The 24,872-nt window shown below is 36.4% G+C and overlaps 1 protein-coding gene across 4 annotated transcripts in view; it reads left to right on the top strand.

The window, feature by feature from the left end:
• Positions 1-24,872, top strand: part of IBTK (inhibitor of Bruton tyrosine kinase) — a 55,531-nt gene that overhangs the window by 12,222 nt on the left and 18,437 nt on the right. For 2 of the 4 annotated variants that reach the window (XM_040554017.1, XM_040554018.1), the window contains exons 4-22: positions 391-515; positions 2,145-2,255; positions 3,450-3,620; positions 4,822-4,939; positions 6,688-6,868; positions 8,084-8,207; positions 11,130-11,307; positions 12,448-12,625; positions 13,461-14,057; positions 15,260-15,346; positions 16,287-16,369; positions 16,455-16,492; positions 18,190-18,286; positions 18,679-18,780; positions 19,815-19,932; positions 20,752-20,812; positions 21,500-21,627; positions 23,914-24,026; positions 24,397-24,545. In XM_040554017.1, the coding sequence (XP_040409951.1) occupies positions 391-515; positions 2,145-2,255; positions 3,450-3,620; positions 4,822-4,939; positions 6,688-6,868; positions 8,084-8,207; positions 11,130-11,307; positions 12,448-12,625; positions 13,461-14,057; positions 15,260-15,346; positions 16,287-16,369; positions 16,455-16,492; positions 18,190-18,286; positions 18,679-18,780; positions 19,815-19,932; positions 20,752-20,812; positions 21,500-21,627; positions 23,914-24,026; positions 24,397-24,545 (2,759 nt within the window). The remainder of the gene's footprint in view (positions 1-390; positions 516-2,144; positions 2,256-3,449; positions 3,621-4,821; positions 4,940-6,687; positions 6,869-8,083; positions 8,208-11,129; positions 11,308-12,447; positions 12,626-13,460; positions 14,058-15,259; positions 15,347-16,286; positions 16,370-16,454; positions 16,493-18,189; positions 18,287-18,678; positions 18,781-19,814; positions 19,933-20,751; positions 20,813-21,499; positions 21,628-23,913; positions 24,027-24,396; positions 24,546-24,872) is intronic. The other 2 variants (XM_040554019.1, XM_040554020.1) reach the window with 1 other exon arrangement.

Below are 24,872 nucleotides of genomic sequence, written 5' to 3'. Positions count from 1 at the left end.
TTATTTAAAAAATAATAAAGGATAATGAAGGTGCTTATGGCTTCTGTGCATAAGAGTTTCTGGGAAAGGCTTTTTACTAAATTGAAAAAGAAAAGCATATGTAACCTAAGGTGGTAGTAATGATCTTCTGAAAACATCTACAGTAAATCTACTGCTGTAGAATGCTTGCATTTTATGCAGCTGGAAAATAAGCGTGAATAATGGTGGTTGTTTTCTATACGTTGTAGTCAAAGTATTTTGTTGTAGCATCTTACTTTTCATAAGAATATATCTTTTTAAACAAATTTTCTCTTCAAATCTTTAATAGAAACAGCAGGAGTTACTTTTCAAACTCAGTATGCATGAAACTGCTATATTGACAAGCTGCAGAGGTAATATTTTTCATTGCAGATCCCACAGAAGTTTACACCTGGGGAAACAATATAAATTTTACTTTGGGTCATGGCGGTCAACAGAGTAAACATCATCCTGAATTGGTGGACCTCTTTCCTCGTAACAGCGTTTATATCAAACAGGTATTCTGGAAGTATTACGTAGGCATCTTACTCAGTGAACCTGGAGGGGTGTGTAGGGGGAAACAACTATCAAAAATGTCAACTTTTGAAAACATACAGAGGAAAAAAAATCTTGGGTCTGATTTTTATTTTATTATTACATTTTTTTTCTTCCTATTTTTTTTCTCAGTAAGCAGTCTCCATTGATCTGGCAAGCAGCTTAGAGCAGCCAGGGAATATTTGACTTGGCCTGCTGTATTATGTTTTTGCTGCTTTATGTCCCCATATCCCCCAATGAAATTATGGTTCTCTGTGTTTGGTGGGGAGAATGCTTTTTGATAGTTATTGATGATTTACCTTGGATATATGGCTTATAGATGACTAAAATAATGCAGAAGTGTGATGCTTCTGTATCTTCTAAGTTTCTAACCTCTTATGCAGCTCCCATAGTGAACTGAAGTGGGATAGTGAATTTGTTTGGTATGTGTTTAATTAAAAGTCATCTTGTGTTGAAAGCAGCTTGTGCTGTTACAGCACTTCTGTTAATGTAGTTTGTTCCTAATAACTTGTGACTTCTGTTTAAGAATAGTTTACAGTAGAAGTTGAACAAGTGTTTAGTGCAAACAATCTGCAGCAGTTTTAATGTGTTTCTTTCAGCAATTCTGAGTTGGTATTGTTGCACTTAAAACTGAATCTTTTGGGCTTTTGCTAGCCTGCAGGGCCCGTGCCTTTGATAAATACAAACTCTTCAAGTAAGTTAAGGCAATATATACTAAATTTAAAGCGTTTTGTGTTCCTTGTGACTTGATTTGGTAGTGCCTGTGCTGTAATACTAGAATCTTACCCATATTTTCATGAAAAGGTAAATCATAACCTTTGAGAGTATTTGTTGTCTCACTTAAATCTTAGCTTTTAAAGAGGTTTACTACACAGGTAACACAGTGAAATAACTAGAAGTATGCCTAAATCTTGGTGTCCTGTACCTTTGTCACTTAAAATCATGGGAATTCTTTTATAAAGTGGCCTACACCGTAGTTTAATCTGTTCTGGGGACTCTGTACTGTGGTCAGCCTAGTCATCAGATCTGTATGACAAGCTACTGTAACTTCGCTATCTAAGCAAAGGTCAGGGAGATGCATGCAACAGATGCGTTTCACTTTCAGTTGAATTCTCCCTTTCCTTGTGAGGTTTGTGTTGGTTACAGCGGTAATAGAAAAAACGTTGGCTAACTGAACTAACTTCAGGGCAGGTTTTGCAATTGAGGGGACCAACAGTGTGAGGCTGTAATCATGCCTCTTCCCTGTGTTTTTATCTATTCAGTAATTACAATTTCTCTTTTTTTAGTTCGTTAGCATTCAGATGAGATAATTATAAAAGCATGCTAAACAGGATATCATAGTAACAACTTTGATTATTTGCATTTTTGAAAACACTGCTTAGGTTATTTAAGCCTTGGGTTAAAGATTCTGTATTGCAGCATTGCATACAGTTTCATGGTTACGAGTTCTGTCTGTATTGTGATAAGTTATCTTTAATAACGCTGAACTTGTTTGTGAGGTAGTTTTCACAGGTGTTTTGGGATTATCTAAGAAAGCTAATGTGTCCTGTATTTCCCCTGCCCTGCCCTTTTTTTTATCCCTTTTCTTTCAGGTGGTACTCTGCAAATTCCACTCGGTGTTCCTTTCCCACAAAGGTCAAATTTATACGTGTGGACATGGACAAGGAGGACGTTTGGGTCATGGTGATGAACAGACATGCCTGGTATCTTAATCCTGTCTTGTGTGTAGTCTAGCATGATATTTCTTTGATATCAAACAGGAAGTCTGAATTAGAGTTTCTGTGAGTGTACTCTTAAAACTTTTTTAGTCAATTTACTGTTGATTTTAAATAAACAATATCCCCTTTCCCCACCAAATAACAGAAGAAAACTGCTCCAGTACTAGAAGTGATGTGGCAAAGAGTAGAAGAACGTACATTTAAATGTATTATAATTTAAGATAACTTTATGCTGAGGTGAAACTTTCAGGTTAGGGTAAAGTTGGATCAAAAGGTAGATGATGTCAGATAAGTGGAAGCAAATGGTTTTCTGTGGGGCTGGCTTCTTAAATAGGTTTATGATACTGTCAGATGATTGTCAAGACTGGCAGAAGCAGTACTGTGGAGTTGGTAGTGGTTGCTTCTTGTTAGACTTGCACAGCTATTAAGTGAATTCATTTGAATAGTAGTGTTGCAGTATACAAAACCAAAGTTAGAGAAGACAGATACGATGGCAATACAATTCAGATTTCAGTATTTTATCCTGTTTACCTGGTAGTGTGTATTTAGTTTACAGCACAGTACTTCTAATTTTTAAAAATTACTAATATTGGGCATCTGGTAGAACTTGATACTATGTTGCTGGATGCTAAGGTGAAGACTGGAGATCTCTTTTGAATACACTTTTTAAAGAACACAGTTCTAGAAAATCAGATTTATTTTTTTTTCAGAAGGGATGCAAACTGGTGTTTTAAAAATGGGATGTTGCCCAGTCAAATAAAGGAGAATTCCTGGTAGAGGGCATAAAGTGTTGAAGATACAGAACTGTTTCCTTATTGTGTTATTTTCTTTGGATTATCCTGTATTCGGGTGGAAGGGAGAAACCTGTTGCTCATTGTAATTTAAAAAGAAAAACAAAAGATGTAACAGTTAATACGTTTTTACCTGTCCTCAAGGTATAGTTCCCACCCTGATTTCAGAGCGGGTAGTTTAAAAATAATCTCTCCCTTGATAGCAAATGATGTGTTTCACAGAGCTCAAAGAAAGTAATTTGTCCCATTGCATTGGAGGTGGTAACTTTGTTAATGAGTATATTGTATTTTCACGTAGGTTTTCATCTGTATTTCAATATTTCATGACTTTGTCATTGTAACTACTTATGCGGCCAATGATTAATATTAAACTTTTTTTCTTGTTTAGGTTCCAAGACTTGTGGAAGGCTTAGCTGGCCACCAGTGCTCCCAGATAACAGCAGCTAAGGATCATACTGTTGTTTTAACAGAAGACGGATGTGTTTACACATTTGGTCTAAATACTTTCCATCAGTTGGGTATTCTTCCTCCTCCTGCTAATTGCAATGTTCCCAGACAGGTAAAAATCAGCCAAAAACTTACTTGTGGTGTGGTTTGGTTTTTATTATTATTATTTCTTTTAACAGAAAGTGAAATATAAAGATTATATAAATAACTTTTAAAGCTTTTCAGGACAGTGGAGTGGAATCGGAATTCAGATAAAATCTTGATTCTGTTATCATACATCTCAATCTTAAATACTTACTGATGTCCTGATTTACGTCTCAGTTTGTAACCTGGAAAATGCTAAAGTTCTTAGTAACAAGCATAGTACAAGCTCCAATTTCCAAAAACCTTTACCCCCAAACAGTTCTGTAGCTGAAATGGACTAAGAATAACAAGTATATATTACTTGAGACTAATAATCTTAAAACTTTTACATCCATCATTCAGTGATCCAAAGAGTTTGACGTTAGTGTCCTTTGGTGGAAGCACTGATTCTGGAATTGTAGTACTTCGGAAAGAATAGAAACAGGAAGGAGGAATAACCAAAGAGAACCCATGAGGCTTCAGGAGAGGTTAAACATCTGCAACTTCACTATATTTCTATGCTCAATCAAAATATATATATATTTTTAAAGGAAGTAAGAATTACTTCACCTTTTATTGAAAAGAAGTTTCATCTGGAGTTAAAAAAAAAAAAAAAAAACACGTATTGTCAGTGTTATAAAAGTAGGGAATAATATTTGGCAAAAGTGCAACAGGGCAGTGTTTTGGGGTACAATGGGATGCTCTTCAGTTGTGTAATGATAACTGTTTATCCATGGTATTTACTTTAATCCTGATCATCAAGAATTATCTGGAATATCAAGTCAAGTTTGACACGTGGAATTAGTACTATAGTGTTCTGCAGTGCGTTTAGGGCATTAGGGCTTACAAGCTGAAACTTTAACTGATGCTTCAGCAGCACCTGAGTTGTCTTTGCCTGTCTTACATGTGTGCTGTGCAGTCCTGTTTGGCATCCTACATGTGAAGACAGCCTAAGAAGATTAGATTCTAGTTCTAATTAGACAGTGAAAAAAATATTTTTTGGTCACAAATGTAATAGTGTCCCACTTGACAAACTTCTGAAATAATCCTGACTTATTAGACTGTACATGGATACTGTACCAATACTGTATTCTTAATGACTTCGGAAGTTAAATGTTGTCAGAAGTTTGTACATGTGAAATTTACCCATCGCTGCTTAATATTAAGATGTACTTTGGATTTGTGCTTAGGTTCAGGCAAAAAACCTGAAAGGTAGAATGGTGATTGGAGTGGCTGCAGGCAGATTCCATACAGTGCTATGGACTAAGGAAGCAGTGTATACCATGGGGCTGAATGGCGGCCAACTAGGTAAGGTAGAAGCGTTCTGAAAGTAAAACCCAGCCATTAAAATATGTTACTCATACTAAAGCTGTTGTTTGCTTCTTCCAACAGAAGCCTGGTTAAAGCTTTCTCTTTTTTTTTTCTTCTTCCAATCTGGTGATTTCAACCTTCCACACTTCTTTTGAAGAATATTTTTCATTACTGGCAATGACTTTCCCATTTTGAGATAATGGGAGCCAGTCTGATTTAGCTTTGGTATTTGAATTCTTTATAATTCATTTCCCTTCTGTGTATCTGGTGTGGTTCTGCTACTGAAGACATTCAGGAAACAAAATGTTACTGTTTGTGTTGCAGATTACCCCAAGTCTCACTGATGCTGTCCTTAATAAATCATAAACTAGCATTTATCGATCCTGCCTATGTTTTTTTTCCCCATGCACTGTAAACAAGCTACTGATAGCTTTTTCTGTACTAACGTTTTAAAGTGAAATGCTTTCCCATATGTAGATTTTTTTCAACACCATTACCAGAATCTTCACTTAATTCAATATTATTCTGAAATTAAGAAAACATTTAAAAAAAAATATTTTGCCAACTAGTGAACTTCCTAATTTATTGTACAAATGGGATATTTGAATTGCATTTGTCTTTTCTAATAAACAGATGTTGCAATATTGGTTTGGATTTTGCACTTCCACAGTTCTGTATCTTTGTGCATACAAAACTTAGCTAGCTTGGTACTTAGTTAATGGTACTTAGTTAATCTTTGTTGCTTCTGACATCAGGTTTAGACACTTTTGTGTTCCTATTTAAGATTGGAAAGGCATGTGAAAAAATGTCTTTGAGAAGTATCTTACTACTGCATATTTGTTCTCTTTTTGATGCATTTTTGTATATGCATCTATCACATTTTTTTGTGGTTGCGTGTGCTGTTGAGATTCTTCTGATATGCACGTGGCCCAGTGCAGGACCATATGGAGACAGTGACTTTTATCATAAGTGGTATAGTTTTATCAGCTGGGAACTGTGATGGACCTGTGGTAATAAACCTTGCCCTCTATAGGAGGTTTGGGAATAGCACTACACTGTCAGAACAGGGCTGCTTTCATCTTTAGAGGTAGCTCTGCTGCTTATTCCTGGATTTTTGTACCCTGATCCGCTCTGTGGTGCAGACATAAGTGCACACAGAGCAGGATTATGCTGTATACCTTTTTATAGATTATTTGTTTTAGGATTCTTAATGCAGCGGAGCAGTGATGACCTGATTTTTATGTTTTCAGAGTTCTTACATTACAACCCCAACCTTATCTTTTCTTTCACATTAACTCCCTGCCTTTGTGCTTATGTGCACTTACAGCAATTTGTATTACAAGCTTGCTTAGTTTATTTCAGTGGCTGGAATAACCCATAGTTTATGCCAGTGTGATAGTACTTCGAGTGTCATGAACTGTAATATGATCAAACAAATGGTCTTTCTTTGGAATGAAAGGCAGTATGACTGTAGAGTCTAACCTTATTAAATAGCTGGCCCTGTAGAATATGTCTTACTTTATTATTTGTATCAGATCTTGAATATTTTCTGGTATTTGTGGTAAACTAACACGTGTATGTGTGGTGCATCTGTTACCTGTCTTACTATTTTGAAGATGAATTATCTAACTACCGAGGAAGTCCTAGAGAACTTAAAGGTTCTTCAGAGTAGCATAACAACGTCCTTTAAATGAACAATGTGTGGAATGTGAAATAATGCTTTTGGGGTGGGTTGTATTTTCTAGGTTATCTGCTGGATCCTAATGGTGAAAAATGTGTAACTGCACCTCGCCAAGTTTCTGCTCTACACCATAAAGATATTTCTGTGTCCCTGGTGTCTGCAAGTGATGGTGCTACAGTATGCGTCACTGAAAGAGGAGATATATATCTGCTTGCAGACTATCAGTGCAAAAAGATGGCTTCAAAGTATGTGGTACTCTTCTAATTTGTCATGAATTATGAGGTGAAGATTTCACTGTAGTCTTATGCTTGCAACTATTTTAAAGACTTGTGTATAAAGTAGTGCTAATACAGTGTTTCACCAAGTTTTCTTCATTTGCAGTTCTTACATACCAACTGGAGCCATCCTTTTTTTTATTATTAGATGAGACTAAGATCCACTCATAGTACACCGAGGAAGTTTAAAAAAGCATATTAGCAAGAAATATTCCATGCTGTAGGTTTTAAAATTTTAAAACTGGTATTTTTTGTTCATCTGTTGAACTCAGTTTGTTTAAATTTGTCTTAGCAGAGGCACTGAAGGTGTGCTATTGTATTTAGTTACGTTGTTATGATTTTGAGTCAGTAAGTTTGGCTCAGTATTTCATAAAGAACATGTGGATATATCACGCTATGCGGAGTAACTTAGGTTTGAAAGGGTGACCTTGTGAAGTCATCTGGTCCATGTGCTAAAACCGGAATGTAAAACCTGTTGAAGAAACTAGGCCTCTGACTCATAAGTTAGTATTAAATCATATGGTCCTATTCTCTCTTACTTAGTTTGCATTAACTGTTCAGAAGAGGTAATTAACAAATTTTGACAGCTCCCAGTTATATCTTCTCAGCTACAATTAAAATTGTAGCAATGTTCATATACATGTGTTAGCTTAAGGTTTATTTTATACTTTTTTTTTTACATGTTAAATAACAGTGCTGATACTTGGAAAAACTTAACTCCATTTACTACGCTCCTGTATTAGGAAACTGAAAAGTGTTATCTTGCATGGTTTTGATCGGTTAAAAAACAATGCCCCCAATGAAAGTGAGAAACAGCTTACTGGGATAGAATAGGTCTTCTAATACAAACTGCTAAATGAAACTCTTACGACTGTAGTTTTTGTAATGCTTAAGATCAAAGCTAAACCATACAGTCGTTTTCACTCATGGAATTTTGTGAAGAACGTGTGGATATGATGCGACTTACTAAAAAACAACAAAGCAAAAGAATGCAGTCTACTAATAGTATTTTATTAGCAATTGTTAGTTGTACCATCAGGGGATAACTAAACTTAAGTAGCCTTTCAGTGTCACTACTTCAGCTTTTTTAAAATTGTTTCTCTAAATGAGAGAACTCATTTTATCATAGGAGCAATGTCTGTACATGATGAAGAAATACTACTTTAATCTTTTATGTTCTTTCAGACAGCTGAACCTTAAAAAAGTTCTGGTTAATGGGGGCTGCTTGGAATACAAGGTAGACACCCAGCATCTTAAAGAAAATGGGGGTCAGAAGATATGTATTTTAGCACTGGATGAAGCTGGAAGAGTAAGTTGTGTTCCTAAAATCATAATTATATAGTAAGCTGCATAAATAAGCTGATTCATAAGAATGAAACCATTTGGGCTCCCTTGGTGAGCCTGTGTTTCAATTTAAGAATGGAAATAAAACTTACCTTGGGTAGGATTTAAAATGCATGCTGAAATAATAAGCAAATAACTGTATTTTTACTGTTCTACTTTAAGTTGATGGTACAAAATCATTCATAAAGAATATGCAATTCATTAAAAAAAACTACCAAAGTAATGTACAGTAGTTCACTTTTAAATCTGTGAACATCTAATGCTTTTTCATTGGAGGTTGAAGCTCCTTTACTTTTGCCTGCTAGTGGCTATAGCATGCGTGGTGTTTTTTCTCTCCTGTTATCCCACCTCCCTGGTCACTTTTACGCTCTCCAGAAACAGTCTCAGAAATAGCCTCTGGAATATGCTGAAAAGCAGCAGTTCTGTAAATGAAATGTCCCTTGTATTGCTGAAAAGTTTTATAGCTAAACCTGGTAAATAGCTTAGGATTTACAGCTAAATGTAGACGCTCTGTTTTCTTAAAGCTGCAATACTATGGAAGATTCATTGTTTTCTTTCCTTGCTCTCTAATAGAGGAGTAGTTTATGGGGTACTTCAATAGCCTTTTCTAGCATAGGTCTGTTCACTGGGAGACCTAAGCCTTCAGTGCCATCTAGTGGCATTTAAGAAAAGGTTTTGTTGCTGAAGTGCTGCCTTAAGGAATGTTAAAAAGTGACTTTGTACATCAAAATGGAGATCAGTGTGTGTATGTTCCTTTCTCTCCTTGCATTTATTTGAACAGATCTTATCAGTTTATTAGGTCATTAGTTGTATCAGAGATGACAAAACTTCCAGTTCAGTATTTGTTCATGTGAGGCTTAGCCTCTAGCATCTGTACTATTGGTAGCATCCTTTTGACATCTTTGGGATACCACTTTAGCAGTGAGAAACTACTTATCTTCCTGCATCAGTGGAACTGTGTCAACCGACATGGCTTACTTTCCATGCTGAATGCTGGCAAATGCTAGGATTTGCGATTTAGTGATACAGGCATTGTTGAGTAAAGAGAGGCATGGGATCTTAGTACTTCTGTTTCCTGAATTAACACTACCTAGTCTAGTACTTTCTTCAAGAGAGACTTTCTTAGCCAAGAGAGGAGAGGCCTTAGAGGGAATCTTACCAATGTCGATATATATGTACCAGAAGGTGTGTATGTATGTGTATATATATATACATATGTTGATATAACTGAAGGGAGGGTGCAAAGAAGACAGATCCAGTCTCTTTTCATTGGTGTCCAGTGACAGGACAAGAGGTAGTAGGCACAGACTGAAACACAAGGAGGTTCCCTCTGAACATCAGGAAAGTTTTTCACTGTTAGGGTGACCGAGCATGGATGTAGGTTGTCCAGACAGGTTGTGGAGCCTCACACCTTGAATATGCTCAGAAGCCATCTGGACATGGTTCTGGGCAGCCTGCTGTGGTTGGCACTGCTTGAGCAGAGCAGTTGAACCACTCTGATTCTGCAAGGCATAAGAGAGGGGAAGTGAAACAGGTCACTCAAACTCCTTTGTCCCTTATGTAGGTGTTGACAGACCTTTGCACCTCCTTCAATGGGACGAGAAGAAAGTGGTGCTAAAGTCAGGCTGATGTCACATCTGGGCTTACTTTCCACAGGATTGTTGCTGTGTGCCCACTTCTTACAGACATCCACAGTACACCTGTGTGTGGGGTCCTGCTGTGCATAGAATCATAGAGTGGTTTGGGTTGGAAGGGACCTTAAAGATCATCCAGACCCAACCACTTGCTAGGGGCAGGGACATCTCCCACCAGACCAGGTTGCCCAAGGCCCCATCCAGCCTGGCCTTGAACACCTCCAGGGATGGGGCATCCACAGCTTCTCTGGGCAACCTTTGCTAGTGCCTCGCCACCCTCTGAGTAAAGAATTTCTTCCTTATAGCTAATCTGAATCTACCTTCTTTTAGTTTAAAGCCATTACTCCTTGTCCTAACCCTACACTCCTTGACAAAGAGTACCTCCCCAGCTTTCCTGTTGGCCAACTTTAGGTATTGGAAGGTTGTTCTAAGGTCTCCCCGGAGCCTTCTCTTCTCCAGGCTGAACAACCCCAACTCCCTCAGCCTGTCTTTGTAGGAGAGGTGCTCCAGCCCCTTGATCATTTTTTAGGCCCTCCTCTATACTCATTCTAATAGGTCCATGTCGTTCTTGTGCTGGGGGCACCAGAGCTGAATGCAGGACTCCAGGTGGGGTCTCACGAGAGCAGAGTAGAGGGGGAGAATAGAATCACCTCCCTCAGCCTACTGGCCACGCTTCTTTTTCATGCTTGTAGTCCTTCATGTTTGTATTGCATGTTTTCATGTTTATGTTTGGTTATAGTCTCCACTGCAGAACCTTGGATGCTTCAGAGAAACTTAAGTTTTTTTTCAAACAATTAGCAAGAAATGGTTTGTTTTTGCTCTGTTAGCTTTGAATTTGACCTAATTTATAAGCAAACCAGGGGAACAAACTTGTAAATCAAGAACTGGATTAAGCTTGTTGCTTGACTTGACTTGTTACCTTTTGCTGTCCTTACTGAAATGGCAGTAAAAGCTGTCCTGTAAATGAGTGTTACAAAAATGTTTAAATATTCAGAGCAGCTTTTCAAATGCTCTTCGTGGGCAAATGGATTAGATATCGTAATAGGGTTTCCCCATTTTACTTGTAGGTTCTTTGTAATAGATGCTCATAATGTTTTAGGATAAGACTTTAGAGGATGTCGTTATCTTTTTATATGTGACTTTGAGGTGGCACGTTCTTGTGTTTAAAAAGTACTGTGTTGTATAGTATTAACTGTCTTTATACCGTATGGGTGTTTTCCCGTTCTCTGAAAAAAATGGTACTGATGTTACAGGTGTTTTGCTGGAAGTCATCTAACAATTCCATGAAGCAATGTCGTTGGGTGTATGGCCGGCAAGTCTTCATGTCCGATGTTGCTTTAAATAGGAATGAAATGATGTTTGTCACACAGGATGGTGAAGCCTTTACTGGCAAGTGGCTGGAAGAAGGGAAAAAAACATCAGAAAAGAAAGGTTAGTTATGACTTCCTAATTAGAAGTACTTTAAATCAGTAAAATAGTTTAATCAAACTTCTGCAGTCTCTTTGTTTTCTGCTGCTTGATCTAATGGTACTGTGTGTCAAGTTCTTTCTTTTCTACATGGTTGGTACACTGACTGCTACTGTTTTCTTTCCTCAGTAATCCTAAGGCTTACAGTTTGGTTAACCTTCAGGTAGAGATTTTCAGGAAGAAGAGTACTTCTAAAAACGCAGTGGTAGTACAAGGGTCCACTGTAACAATTTTGTCACATATTAAATGACCAGTCCTAGAAAACTGGCATCGAATTAAAAGAGGAGCACGTACTTGCTTGTCATTGCTCAGTCAGTGAAACCTTATTTTGCCTCTCAGACCCTTATCTGAAAGTAGTATGGTCTCCAGAGCAATTTCTTCCTTATTCACTTCTCTCATATTGCTGAGAATAGGTCCTAATGGATTGTTTTTCTGCAAAGAAGATACCCTTCTACTACAGGACAGGATTTTAGTTGAAACTGTGGTCTCTATTTATTTAGATGTCTTAAAAATCTATAGATAGCAATGGATCTACTCCCAGCCTGGGCTGTATTTGAGCTTTACAGCTTTATTTTGTAGTTCTGCCTCATTTGATATATAGATTCCATCTTTAATTTTATGCAGAAATTGACTTATTTTTTGACAGCAAAAATCTTTCCTCTGTTGCTTATTGCAGAGTGGCGTACTAGTTTTGCTCTGTCATTACTTTCCTTTATTCAACATCATATAGTAGTTCCCAAACACACCTTTTTGCATTCTTTGTCGTGGTGCTGGTATATATCTGTAGGCACTCTGATCTTTCTGCTTATTAATGTTCATTTTGTGGCTTTGGTATCTTTAAGGAAACTTTAGAATCCAGATCTGTTGACTGGGTGAATGCCTAGTGGACATTCTGACTGCTTGGCAGTGAATGAGAGCTTTCTTTGTATTACTGTTTTGAAAGTTTTAATACACACGTTGATATGTGAGCTGAAATCTTCAGCGTAGTCCAGACTTTATCAGTGACTGCATCAGTGGACTTGAAGTCATAAATCTTGCCTTCTTTTATCAGTTGCACATTTTAATTAGCTTGACCATCTCGTGTTTTTTCACATCTTTTTTTAGCAGAACTTGTATCGAGCCCTCAGAATGCTTCATGTGAAACGCCTTCTTCATCTGAAACAAACAGTGTCTATGAAAGAATTAGACTTCAGAAACTTACTTTCGTCCACCGAGCAGTTAGTGTTGCTACAGATCCTAATGGATGCAACTTTGCTGTTTTACAGTCAGATCCTAAAACAAGGTATATTTAAAATATTTAAACCATTTAAAATACCAATGATTACCATTACATACCAATGACTATATTTCTTCCTCTGTGTTTATGCATGTGATAACAATTAAATTGTTCTGCTTTTCAAAAAAGCTTAATTTTCAGCTCATATAGAAGTCACAGTATATGTGGTTATCTATACTGCCAGAGAATAGCACTTGTTAGTAATCAGCCATGTTATGCAAATGAATAAGCTGAGTTCTTCGAGTAATTAGGATAGGTACCGTTGATATCTTTAGATAAAGAGTTTAAGGCAAGCATTTGCAATGTAGTTCTTCATACACTCTGAGATCTAAGCACTGTAGAAATTCATCCCTTCAGTAATCAACTTCTAAATGAAAGTGAAAAGTGGATCTTTGTTTGGAAAAATGAATAGACTACTGAATGACATTCCTTGCACTCCTGTAATAGTTTCTAATACATCTGATACAGGAGTAGATATTAGCTTTTTTCTTATTGCTGTATTTCACATTACAATTCAAAGCAAATATTTGTGTCCTGTTGTTGGAAAATTGAGAGAGATCTGATAATACATGTATATGGGCTTAATTATAAAGATGAAATGCTGGTTTTGCTATTCTGAAACATGATGGGTTTTACGTATGTGGTTTAATAGTCTAAGTAGCATATTATTGGTTCTTCTAGTAAAGAATAGGGCATGAAATGGAGTAGTCCAGCAACGTAAGAAAATATAATAATAAAAAACAAATGAGAACGCCCTCATCCTCTTCACTAACTGTGCTGTGTAAAATTTTATGGGATTGTAAATAATGACTTTTCTTTGATGGGATTAATTTTTTTCTAGTCTCTATGAAATTCCAAGTGTGTCATTATCAAGTTTTGGAGAAGATTTTGGCAAGCTGCTAGATGAAACAGATGAAATGGACAGCATCCATGATGTGACTTTTCAGATTGGCACAAGAACTTACCCTCTGCACAAATACATCTTGGCTGTACGCTCTGACTTCTTCAAGAAGCTGTTTGTTTCCAGTGATGATCAGCTAGACACTCCAGATGTCTACCGTAAAGATGAAGATGCTGTTGGATGTGATCTTTATGTAATAGAAAAAGTTCATCCAGATCTGTTTGCATACCTTCTGCAATTCATTTACACTGATACTTGTGATCTTTTGACTCATGGTTATAAACCAAAAATCCTGCATAAAGAAAAATCAGAAGAATATGAAAATACTTTAATTTCTAACCTGAACAAAATGAGTTTTGATGAAGATATTAACAGAAAGTCTGCATTTGAAATTTACAGAAATAATCAAGTGCAAGTTCTAAATGAAAAACAGAAGAACAAGTCTAAAAAAGGCAAAATTGTTGGTGAAGAATCTAACCTCATAAAAATGCTGCAAAGTACTGCAAAAAAATTTGGACTCAGCAATTTAAGTGGAAGGTAGGTGAAAGGAAATACATTTATATTCTGGCAAGCTCTTCATGGTATGTTATTTAAGCTGATTTAACTTGTTATTAAAGTTGAAGACTAGTTAGGGTTGCTGAGTCTGCCTTTTTTGCTTTTTTTTGTTTTTAGGTATAAAAGCTTACAGCATACACTGTCACCTCTTTGAAGCAACATCAGTTAGTTCTGATGTTTTTTCCTAAGACAAAGCATACATGACTTTTTCGAATAATGTCAGAATTAGACTTCATTAGTGCAATTCTGTACTTAAAGCAACATTTTCCAGTAAGCTTTTACATGATGTAGATGTACTGTTGGCCCTAATTCTAAGGGCCAAGACTTGGCATCTGTTGCAAATGACCCGACTTTCCAAAAATGACTGTCATAAAACATTATCTCTTCTGTAAGACTCAGCTGATCTGATTGAGTTTTGGATTGATGGATTTCTATGCTGTGGTCCATAGTCTACCTATTTTTCCACAGATAACTTTTCTTTATTTTATTTATTTATTTGTCCAAATTCCCGTTTAACTGATGCACTCTTAGTATTGAAACTAATGGAAATGAGATCAAATATTCTCTGTAGAATTATATTACTCTTTTTCCTGCATTCCTCTTTCCGTTCCGGAGGAGGTAATGAGCTGTTTTGTGGCAGTTGTCTTCACTGTATTTTTCACAAACACTAGAATTAATCAGCAAAGATGTAAAGCTGCTGCTAAAACTGAGTTTCCAAGTAAAATTGTCATGATAAAACACTTTCTCATTGAAAGTATATTGCTACGTAATCCACCAGCAACACTCTTGCATCTTCACCATTCTGACTCACAAACCTTCTTCATAAATTAGGATGTTAAAAAGCCTGTGCTGAAACATACGCCTCTTCCACACCACTGTCTTTGCTCAAATAACTGACTGGTAGTAGAATACATAACTCTTAGATTTTTTGACTGTGTAATATTGGACTTTGGCCTTACGTATAGTGTTCATTAAAGATAAATAAGATTGCTAAGGTGTAGAAAGAATGTCAGTTATATTTTACAACTGGCTCTTTGCAGTTTTCTATGAAAAATTGTTTTGATTCTTTTTCGTATTTACAATATTAGCCCGCTGAAGTGCTATTAATTCTTGAAACTGTTTTTCTGAATAGTTTGGACTGTATACTAATTATATTACTTATAACTGATATTAATGATTTGCAGATTGGATGGAGTCAGGTTAGAAAATGGAAAAATTAATGTTATCAACAGGAAGAATGGGAACAAACTGAAGTTTAATCAGAAGAAATGGTAAACTTTTAAAATTAAGTTTTCCTCAGCTCTGCCATCTTCCTCTTGTCATCTCATTACCTGTTAAGTGTATGCTAAGGTTGATTAGCCATGTTTTTAGCTTCTGGTGTACCCTTGTCCCCTTCACGGTAACAGGTATTTGGAAGTTCTCTGTAGATACCCTGATCTGTGATTCAATAGTCTGGGATAGGTCATATGTAGTATATTTTGGCTTCTTTCTCCTGTACGTTAATATGTTCCATTGATTAACTGTCATAGAATACTAATGCCAGGAGAGATTTTGTGGGTAGCCCAGTCAAAAGCAGTTTGACTTCTTGCAAATATGCTTGCTATGACACTGAGATTACATGGATTTGGAAATAAGCAAATGTGTGATGCCTTTTTCTAAGGAGAAAAATCTCTGGAATATCTTTCAGTAGAAGAAATTTGTTACACTTATAAAAGGGCTCATTGTTCTTTAATTCCCTTGGTATGATTGGCTTGAATAGCTTGCTTATATAGCTAATAAAAGCTATGTTGTGCAAAAGTAACTTTTTAAAAAGAAGTTGGATTACTTTACTCTTAAAATGCTTTGCCAAAGCTTGTAGCAAGTATTAATTTAACAGAAATAACTAACTTAATATAGACCACTTGAGATTAACTAAAATTAGCCATAATTAATTATTTGGTCGTAGCTGTTTGAAACAGTACTTGACAAAGTTTTGAAGGAAAAACCTGAGATGGAATGACTGCCTTTTGTGAATCTTTTCTTTGCCCCAAAAGCCCTTCTCCCTTGAAACTATCGTGTCTTTACTGTTAGGTTCATTTTATTTAAAATTATTAAAATTCAAATGTATTTTATGTGAAGTCCTAACTTGCTCAAGTAAGAATGTATTTGTTTAGCATACAATTGACAGTCTCCTGAACAGTCACAGTTCTGATCTTATTAAATGTCTTCTAGCTCGTACCTCTGTGATGTGACCCTGAAATCTTCAGATGGAAAGGAATTCCCGTGTCATAAGTGTGTACTTTGTGCAAGACTTGGTATGTGTGTGTATATATATTAAATATATATATTTTTAAAACTGAACATTTATTGCATCTTGAACTGAAATGCCTTTCTTTACAGATTATTTTCACAGCATGTTAAGCAGCTCATGGATTGAGGTAAGCTTGCCAATAAATGTGTGTGGTAGTATGTTTTGTGACAGCTTTTCAGTTTTTTTCTAGACTAATGTATCTTAAATAATGGGGAAAGGGAAGGGCTGGATTCTTGGCTCCCATTTGCAAGGAAAAAAACATGTTTGGTTAAATTACATTTGTACTGCTGAGATTTTGTATTATATGAGAATAATAAATGTAAGAGTATATATAAAAGGAGATCAAATTACTACTTTGTTTGCAGTTTATTTTGAGCTAGTTCATAGGTCGATGCTGGCCTGTTCATATAAGACACTGATGCCTTTGGTTGTATTATCATATCTTTTCTGTGAAAGATCTTACAAATTTAGTACGCATTATTGAGTAGCTTTTCATAAGTGAAAGGTACAGCAAAACTGAAAGTCAAAGTGTAGAATCTCTATTTGACTTCTACTGTTAATAGAATAGAGTATATCAAAGGCTATTCCACTGAAGTCCCCAGATGCTGCTTCAAAAGGTGTTGGTATTCTGTGTGTCTTATTTCTATTTGCTAGTTGTGTGTATCAATGTCTCAGCTGTTCCTGGACATTGGGATTTCACTAGATGCTTCTGTTTAAGTGTCTGAATACTCTTGATAATTTTTAGTGGATGAGTGGAAAGATGTAGATGGATGAGCATTTTTCAGAGACTGAAAGCTGAAGCAACGTTCAAGAGTTTTCTCAACTTTCCATAGCTTTTTGGCAATACTTGAATCTAAGAACCTGGTGAAATTCTGGCAGCTCTTTTTGCTGAGTAACAGAACTTTACATATCATTTAAGTTACTGTGCTGCCTCAGTCATCCATGAGAAAACATATCTGAAACACTGGAAGATGAGTGATTTAAAAAAAAAAAAAAAGTGTTGAGGTGTTGAGTGTCTATTTGCGTTGGTGATGGCTGTATCAGCTGTATGTAGATTCAGTTGTCTATTATTTCATAAGCAAATCTAAATCATACTGTATTCATAAGTAAATATTTTGTGAATCAAGTGCTATAGATGTTGTATAAAAATCTTAATGTCTGTAAGAGTTTTTTAAACCTAGGATGGCAGATGTGTCAGTACCAGTAACACACTTTTAAGCAAAAGAAATCTTTTAGTATGAAACTTTGTTTCAGCCCTGACTGAAATAAATAGAAATTGTTAAGCAGTGACACTGAATAAACTTGAACAATGACAATTACATGATTTAATGGCTAATGTTTGCTCATACGAAAGCTTTGCCTTAATGATTACAATGGTTCTTCAAATGAAGGGTTTGATGAGGGCATTCTTTACTGTTAATCCCACAGAAAATGCTAAATTTAACCTTACAATTCTATTCTTAAATGATAACTTGTGATTTCACTAGATGTTCTGCCTTGAAAGGAAAGAAGTTCAGTTCTCTACTTTTGAACGGTTGTGTTTAAAATAATGTAATTAAAGAGGATTGTTAGAGAAGACCCTTGAACTGATAAAAACACTGAGCAGTTTCCTGGTTATTTAGAAGTTTGGACAGACTTTAATTGTACTGCTTCAATCAATTCTTTAAGAATTTGAAGAGATTTTGTCCAAATGCTTAAATAATTATTTAACGTTGAAAATGTGAACTTCAGCCTGAGTGATTTGCTAAATATAATTACTGGCTTAATTTATTTTATTCTAAGTAGTCAACTTTTTACCTTTTTTCCTCTCCTTTTGCATTTTAGGCTTCCTGTTGTTCTGCTCTGGAAATGCCAATCCATTCTGACATACTGCAGATAATTATAGATTACCTGTATACAGATGAAGCTCTTGCAATAAAAGGTGCCAGTAACGTGTTTGTAACTCAACTGCAGCTTCTGCATGTTTTTTATTTTTAAAATAGAAATTCAATGCTTGCATTGAAGTTTTATGTAGAAAATCCAAATTGGTGTGTCTTTATATTTTGAGGCTGTTTACCCCAAGCTGTGTTGTACCTTTTTTCCCAGTTTGTCAGACTCTCCAGTTTCCCTTTTCCCTTCTTCTTTAGCTTAAAAAAAAAATAAAAATAAAAACCACCTTTTATGCTTTTCTATTTTATTCCTTGTGTTGTGAAAACCCCTATCAGAATTGGCAGAGCCAGTACGTTTGTCTCCAGCTAAAATCTTGCTGAAGCTCTGTGTGTTACAGTTGCTCATGACTTGCCCCCATTGTTTGTGTGATGCTTTGTTTTCCAGATTCTCAAAATGTGGAATTCATATGTAACGTTCTTGTGGTAGCAGACCAGCTACTTATATCCAGACTAAAAGAAATGTGTGAAGTAGCCATTGCAGAAAAACGTGAGTTCTTCCACTTCTATTATAATGGCTCAAAGATTAAAATAGACTTTTTTAGATGTTGGCTTTTCGTCTTTATCTCAGCATGGAATTACTTATATTTCTTTGCTCTGGTTACCTTCTGCCATTAATTGCACAGTGCTAACTGTTGCTTGTTTAGTTTGGGTAAGGTTCTAGATTAGCATAATCATTATTTCTTTAAGCTTCCTTTTCTTTATTCCTTTTTTTCATTTCGCCATCTTTAATTATTAAAAAAAAGAAAAAAATCACAACAAAAACCACACTTTTATCAGAGCTTTATTTCTGCCAATTTCTGTTCTCTCTTCATTAAATTCAGATTCCTTGTCTTTAAAACATGACGAAATTTGTTTTGTTTCTATTTCTGTCCTTGCATTGAGTTCTCCTATGTCTTCTGTTTAGTTGACACAGTAGTGTTCCTATATGGCTATGAAGATCTGTCTCTTCTAGAAAACATTAGATGTTGCTCAGCTTCATATGCAAAGGCAGCATACAATTTTTGCTTGTCATTTCTTGATGACTTCCCCTTCCCCCCAGCTTTTTTTCTTTTTCCCACCTAAAGGAAGATTTGGAGATTAATGAAGAGTTTTGTGCTGTGTGGATGAAAATTGCTGGTTTTAACTTTCTTTTTCCCCTTGATCCACTGAATTTCAATATACTGAAATCAATATATCTGTAGATAGGATCTTTATATTTCTGTGAAGTAGCCCTTGCATTCAAGCTGCTATGAAGTTATGTGGAGCTTGCTGTAGTTTATGAGTATTTGAGCATTAGTGTTTTTTCTAGGAAGGAAAAATATTTCTTGATGTTTTATTAACTTGTTTTTGCTGTGCAACAACTCCGAAAAAATGCTACATGAGATAGAATCATAGAGAACAGGATAACTATTAAGGTTTACTATTTAAGGTTGTGGTTTAGTGGGGGATATTGGTGGTAGGGGGACGGTTGGACCAGGTGTCTTGGAGGTCTTTTCCAGCCTTCGGGATTCTGTGAGCTTAGTTTGTTTTCTCTCTTTGCAGTTACTTTAAAGAATGCTGCTGAGCTGCTGGAGTTCTCAGCAATGTATAATGCTGAACAGTTAAAACTGTCCTGCCTGCAGTTCATAGGACTCAATATGGCAGCTTTGCTTGAAGCAAGGTAAGGAGAGATGCATACGTGTTTGTGTACTAGCTGTTTAATTCAGATATTCCAAAAAGGCAGTTTTTGCAAGAACTATAAGGAACGGTTAAATGTTAAAGTGCAACTGAATGCTGTTCCTGTAAAGGAAGGCTCATTTTTGCCAAACGGAGAGAGAAGCTAATTACATATCTGTACGTACTCTGAGTACAAAAAACTACGTTACAATCTGGCATGAAAAGCCCGAATTAGGGGGAGAAACTTCTCTTTACATCTTCATACATATGAAGTCATACCCAGTCATTAATAGGTAGCAAGAATTCTGATCTGGTAGGCCTGAGACAAAACTTAGCCATTATAGCCTTGGACAAGGAGAGCCATTCATGCAGGCATGATAAAATTTTGTTGCAGAACTTGTTGTTATAGTATTACTTTCTGGCATAAATGTCAGAGGATATTGTGGCTGAGTTTTACAGAAGAATTTGCTTAGACTTGGATGTTAGATTTGTGTCAAAGACACATCTATGCAGAAACAGGTAAGGCACTAATCAGTTCATTGTAATCCAACTACATAGGTCTGTGTTGGCTGTGGCTTTAAGGAAATGTAGACTGTCTGGAAAGGTTAGGGTTTTAATCCTGCCTTATAACAAGAGCATTAACTAGTTTATACTTCCTTCCATTTGTGTGACTACTATGGATGTGTAATAATGCATCTAAGTGAGATTTATTTAGGACATTCATTTGAGCTTTTCATTAATGTAATTTTTATTTTTATCTTTTTCAAGCTAAGCTTATCTTCAAAGCTTGAAAAAGCAATATTTGTTTTTGTTTGTTTTTAAGGACTCTGGATGTCTTAAGTGATGAAGTTGTAAAGGATCTTTCTGTTTATTACAGGAAAATGGTAAGTTGAGCAACTTAAGTGTAAGGTGGATAATGCATACCTGCAGGGTCTGTAGATGACAGGTTGCAAGTGGAACATATGACTCAAAAAATGAAGGTTAGCTGCTGCTATTACCACTCTCATGGAGCTCATATTTCCTTAGTTACTAGCCATTGCTACAACAGTACAGTCCTATAAATCCATTAAATGCTCTTTAATTAACAATTGTGTGGGAAAAATTAAGGAAGATTTGTGGAAAAGGACATCCCTTAGAAGAAAGGAGAAGAAAGCAAATAAGACTTTCACCAGTGAAAAGTACAGTGTTGTCATTAGATCTTAAGGGCAATGAGAAAAATAATGTGAAAGTTGAACTTCCATGCATAAGGGGAAAACCAAGGTGCATTATCCTGTATTCTTTAACTGTATGGAAGTAAAGGACAAGAGTTCATGCAAACATGAAATGTCTTCTGTCAGGAGTTAGAGGCAGCTGAAACATATATACATTCTGAGTCTATGGCTTAAATGAAAGAATTCTTCTTCCATGCTACTTAGAGAAGTAACTGAAGTTTGTAAACTGATTAAATAATCAATTGCTTAATGTATAAAAGTGTTTTAAATAACTATCATTTTTGGTCCTTTCGCAAGAGATCAAATATTTACTAGCAAGCAATTAAAGAGCAATGATTTTAACAGCCTTTACAACTACAGATTCCAGCTATGGTCAGGAGGGTAATTACTCCATATCCAGATGGACCTGATTTGAGTTCTTTTGAGCCTGAAGATGGAGAGAACTTTGTTTTTTTAAAGGAAGAAATGAATACGGAACAGAGTTCTCAGTAAGTATCTGTTTTACATCAACATTTGTAACTAAGTGAGGTACATATGGTATTTATACCCCTTTGTATGGTGCCTGACTGACTCCCTTTGGGTTCAGAATTGAAATATATTAGGAAATAGGAGCAATGGAGATTTCAAAGACTTCTCAGTGCCCTTAAGTATTACAAAATGTTGTGAAATTGCAGTGGAGCACTTTCCCCCTCCCTATCTGATTGACAGAGCAGTGCTGGACACAGGTACAGACTGGGAGACAAGTGGCTGGAGAGCAGCTCAGCAGCACGGGATCTGGGGGTGGTGGTTGGCAGCAGGCTCAACATGAGCCAGCTATGTGCCCTGTCAAAAGAGGTAATCCTCCTGCTATATTTAGCACTGGTGTGGCCTCTCCTTGAATATTATGTGTAGTTCTGGGCTCCACAATATAAAAAGGATGTTAAGGTGCTTGAAAGCATCCAGATGAGAGCAGCAAAGATGGTAAAAAGGGATGGAAGGCATGTGCTATGAGGAGAGGCTGAGGACACTTGGGTTGTCCGGAGAAAAGGAGGCCGAGGGGCGACCTTGTGGCTCTCGGCAGCCTCCTGAGCAGGGGAGGAGAGAGGGAAGTGCCGGTCTCTGCTCCCTGGGAATCAGTGATAGGATGCATGGGAACAACACAAAGCTGCTTCAGGGAAGGTTCAGGCTAGATAGATCAAAAGGGGATTTTTGTTACTGTGAGGGGTGGTCAAATTCTGGAACAGGCTTTCCTGAAGAGGTGGTTGATGCCCCATGTCAGTCAGTGTTCAAGGAACATTTGGATAATGCCCCCATTAATATGCTTTAACTTTTGGATAGCCCTGAAACAGGCACGCATTTGGGCTTGATGATGTTTGTAGGTCCCTTCCATCTGTCCTATTCTGTCCAGCAAAAGTAGGAAAATGAGTATTGAAAACAATGTTTAGGCATTGTGCATATGTGGCAGCACCTATGTATGTATGAGAAAAAACTATGAAATTCACTGAATTAGGAAAAAAGAGAAAAATACATATTTTTAATGTACTATATATTTGGAAAATACTGTTAATCTGCATTTCTTAATGTTAACAGAATGTCATGTGAAATAGCAAGTTTTGTAGCATGAGTTTTTAATCTGTTGGTACTATCTGCTGAAGAGTGATTAAAACAAACTGCCTATGTTTAAGAAGTGTTAGAAAATGTGATTCAAACAACTGTAGATCAGGTAACTTGTTCTTGGTAGCTTTCTGGACTTCTGTTATTCTGCTTTTACACTTCTAAAGACAGGGAGGTGAGACCAATAGGATTTGTAGAGTCTTGTCAGGCTAACTTAATATGCTGCTTTTCTGATGAGCAAATAAACTTACAGCTACTTGTTTTGGTACAGTTTTTAAACTGGAGAAATTGACTGTGACATGTTCACAACTATGAAAAGTTAATAAGGTATGATGACTTGGTAATGTGAAGTTGTGCTAAAGTGAACTAGTTTAGATAAGAGCTGGTAGATCAAAGGAACTGAGAGGCTGTTTTGTTATTAGACCTAAAGCCTTTCATCCTTTTTTCATCCTTTCAGTCTTTTTTACAGGCTATGTGATAGCCTTTAGGGGATAGGGAAATTTTCTTTTAAAAAGAAAAATATTTTAAGGTTACAGTATTGATGCAGGAATGAATAGGTTCATATATATTTATCTCCCCAAGGTAGAGAAGAAGTTGAGGTACTGTAGCTGTGATTCATTTAATTCTGAATTTCTAGTAGTTTTGTTAAAATAAAAGAATCCTTTTATTTGATTCCACTATCCCTAATGTTGTAGGATATGTAGGAACAAGTGACATTCTGGTTACATGACCACATACCTACTCTATTGTAGTGGTGGTGCTAACTTGGTGTCAGTGTCTGTGCTGGGCATAAGGAACTACTTTGCTTTCTGCCAGTTGCTGTGATGTGTAGCAAGCTTAACCTGACCTAGGTGGCAGTGCCAGCCTATGCAGCTGCTGTATCTTCCACTGTCTCAGCAGAAGTGTTTGTGCAGTAGAACAGATCAGAAACTAGATCTACATGAGAGGTTTTTTCTTTTCCTCCTATTTTTCCTCTCTGAATCATTTACTAAATATTTATGCCAATGCATAAACAAGGGTAATGCCAGAGGAGGAGGAAGCAGCTAGTGACAGCTGATGGGAGCGACTATTACTACTTAAAGTATAACCACGGCTGCTGCCTGAAAAACTTGACATTGATACTTCTAAGACTAGATTTCCTTCATGGTTTAATCCATCTTGTAATTTTCTGTTTTTAACAGGGAAGCCCTTTTCAAAAGAGCAAAAACTAAGGCAAAAAAGAAGCCACGGAAACGCTCTGACAGTTCTGGGGGATATAATCTATCAGACATTATTCAGAGTCCAGCCTCTACAGGTCAGTGGGAAAGAGTTTCCTTTCAGGTATAAAAACAGAGCATAAAGTTTAACATGCAATGCAGTTTTTATACTTCAACCATTAACCTTGCAAAGATTTGTTTTCTAGCAAACACCACAGTTGAATTTGAATGGTGAATTCCTAAGACTAAGTTGTTTAAAGCGATGGTTGTCATCTTAAGCTTGTGTGCAAAGTTTTCTGTAAAAGCATGGCTTTTGTAAAAAACAAAACTAATGGACACTTCAGTGTAACAAATTAGTTATTTTGTACCCATGCTATGTAGCTAATAATTTTTGCTTTGCTTTTTTTAAGCATTGTTTGGTCCTGCTCTCATGATATAATAGTTTTACTTCCTGTTCTTATTTCTTAGGCTCCATAAAGCTGGATAAAACTAACTCCGTAGAATCGCTTCCAGAACTCCTAACCTCTGACTCTGAAGGTAGTTATGCAGGAGTGGGTAGCCCCAGAGACTTGCAGTCCCCTGACTTCACGAAAGGATTTCATCCAGAGAAGACTGAGGTTGGATCTATTTGTTCCTAGCAATTTATTTTTATGTTTATCTAATCCATCAAAAGCAGGGTTTGCGTCTTTGGAGTGTTTCTGAGAAGCTGTCGTCCTTAAGACGGAGAGACTTTTGCTTAACTGGCAAAGAAAAATAATTTTGAGGTAATTCTGCCTACATTAAGTGTTAGAGCTTTAGAAATGAACATCTCAGAGTAAATTTTCCATTAATAAGATGCATGTTTGAACTTAGATGATGCAGGGTGAAGTGTGAAGCAAGAAAAAAGGGGGGGGTACAAATAATAGTCAGAGCAGGGATTCACTTTTTTTTTCTGAGGGGAAAAA

Source organism: Cygnus olor, chromosome 3 (genome assembly GCF_009769625.2).
Source record: "Cygnus olor isolate bCygOlo1 chromosome 3, bCygOlo1.pri.v2, whole genome shotgun sequence".
NCBI classification, from domain to species: domain Eukaryota; kingdom Metazoa; phylum Chordata; class Aves; order Anseriformes; family Anatidae; genus Cygnus; species Cygnus olor.
Note: the sequence above shows the minus strand (reverse complement) of the source record. Positions and strands in the feature narration are given on the sequence as shown.